Source organism: Saprolegnia parasitica (genome assembly GCF_000151545.1).
Source record: "Saprolegnia parasitica CBS 223.65 unplaced genomic scaffold supercont2.19, whole genome shotgun sequence".
In the NCBI taxonomy this organism is placed as follows: Eukaryota; Oomycota; class Saprolegniomycetes; order Saprolegniales; family Saprolegniaceae; genus Saprolegnia; species Saprolegnia parasitica.
Window position 1 is genome coordinate 450,374 of NW_012156413.1, and position 2,107 is coordinate 452,480.

A 2,107-nucleotide genomic window follows, 5' to 3' on the forward strand; every position below is an offset into this window, starting at 1 on the left:
CCGAAGGCTCGTCCGTGGGCTCGGGGTATTAGTGGGCTCGTCCGTGGGCTCGGGGTCGTCCGAAGGCTCGTCTGTGGGCTCGGGGTATTCAGTGGGCTCGTCCGTGGGCTCGGGGTCGTCCGAAGGCTCGTCCGTGGGCACGGGGTATTCAGTGGGTTCGTCCGTGGGCTCGGGGTCGTCCGAAGGCTCGTCCGTGGGCTCCTCAGTCGGTTCCTCTGTCGGGGCATCAGTGGGCGACGGCTTCTGACCGTTGCCTTCAAGCGGAACGCAGTTCTCTACGCAAAGCCAAGAGTATGAACAACTCGTTCTCATTCCAGTACGATGCACACGTACTGTAGACTTGCCACATCGGCTCGTGCAAGGCGAGCCAGTAGAAGCGCAACATGCAGCCGTCGCCCGAGCAGCTCGAGTAGTCGATGGGGAGGTTGGCCGCCGGCTTGGCCGGAAAGTTGGTCGCGCAGTCGTCGTTCTGGAACACGCGCTTGTCGTCGATCCAGACTTCACACGGACCCTAGTATCACATTTCATAAGCATTGCCAGCCCATGGCCACTGCTTGCATACCGTGTGGCTGGGCACGAAACCTTCGCCCGTGTCGGGGTTCTGCCACGTCATCATGCCATTGGTCGGGATCGCCTTCTTGGCGCCGTTCGTGAGCGTGTTGCCGCAGTCGGGACCTTGCGGGTCGAGCATGTCACGGAGCGTCTTGAACTGCGTCTGGGCCTTGAACGCCTTGTTGAAGTTGGCGACGTTGGTCTGCGGCGAGTCGTCAAACTTGCCGGGGAAGTTGGCCTGGATGCGCGTCACGTACGTCGTGCGCATGACGTTGGGCGTAAACTCGGCCAAGGGGTTGGAGATAATGCCGTGACCGGCGACGAGCGGCGCAGCGAGCGCGAAGAGCGAGACAACCGCGTTGGCACTCACCATTGCTGTCGAGACTGCCAAACAGAAAATGCTACTCGTTCGATGTCGAGAGTGTCGAGTGCTATAGAACCACGAGGTTCGTCATCGAACGTTGCTCGCACACCAAGAAGAGTGGCGCTGGGAATGATTTGCGAACCATACGATTTCGTAGAAGTTGAAAATAAATGTGCGGTCAGGAGAGGTTTGTCTTGAGGCATCCTCGCCTGGATGCCGGCTGGACACGTCTTGTGCTCTCGACTAGGTCTTTGTGAGACGAGATCCGTTGGCCGTGCATACGTGTAACAGCGCACACTGTGAGTAGCTATTTGGTGTTTTGTGGCTGGTCTTGCGACGCGAGACGACCGGTATCTGCGAGGCCACGAGGGTCGTCAGCGTCAGAGTGTTGATAGTTTGGTTGCCCATGAACATGCGAGATAGTGCCGCAGAAAAACGACTTCAAAGCTACGTTGTAGTTGTGGACGAGCGATGTCTGTAACACGGCCTGTCGCTGCCTCGCAGCGCGACTTGCTCTGCGTGTTCCTCACGGCTTAACGGTATTAGAGTGGCGATGGCGATAAGGATTCATTCTCATCAACGCTGACACATCCACCTTTTTTTGGCTGCAGATCCATCGCGACACCGACAACACGTGACAGCCCTTGGTAAATGTTCCCTCTGTCATGCAAAATAGAAGCGCACCAATGACCGTGGTCGAAGGCCTTCCTTTATCGCAATACCATTGGAGCATCCACAGGGTTCCTTGGACCAGGGGTCAATCAATCCCCTTGCGTGGATGTTTGTACACCTGCAGATGCCTTGGTCGTTCGTATCTCTTGCGCTCATGTGCCAACTTGTCACTATGTCCACGCTTCCAACCCCACATGACAACCGAACGAACACTACTAGTTCGATACATGCTCTTCCGTTGAAGCAGGTACATATTTATAGTCTGTCGAACGGGCTATTTAAGCATGGCGAAGCCGGTTTGATGCGCGGCTTGCCGAGAGGCAGGTAGCACACGACCCACGGCCCTCGAGCTTGCTCTTGAGCCAGCACGTGTTGCCGTTCACGGTGAAGCCCTTGCAGCCACCGGTCGACGAGCACGCGTTGCAGCAAGCGCTGACCTTGTCCTGGTCGTTGCCCGAGACCCAGAGGTTCTTGATGTCGTTGCCGTAGTAGTCGACGTTGGCCTGCACGTTGCTGCAC

General features: G+C 57.2%; 1 protein-coding gene across 1 annotated transcript in view; it reads right to left on the reverse strand.

Annotated features, from left to right (window-relative positions):
* Positions 1–925, reverse strand: part of SPRG_19916 (hypothetical protein) — a gene marked incomplete at both ends in the record, with an annotated part of 1,273 nt that extends 348 nt beyond the window's left edge. Inside the window, 3 exons of the mRNA XM_012344753.1 lie at positions 142–275; positions 334–511; positions 563–925. Of these exons, the coding sequence (XP_012200143.1) occupies positions 142–275; positions 334–511; positions 563–925 (675 nt within the window). The remainder of the gene's footprint in view (positions 1–141; positions 276–333; positions 512–562) is intronic.
* Between the last annotated feature and the right edge of the window lie 1,182 nt (positions 926–2,107).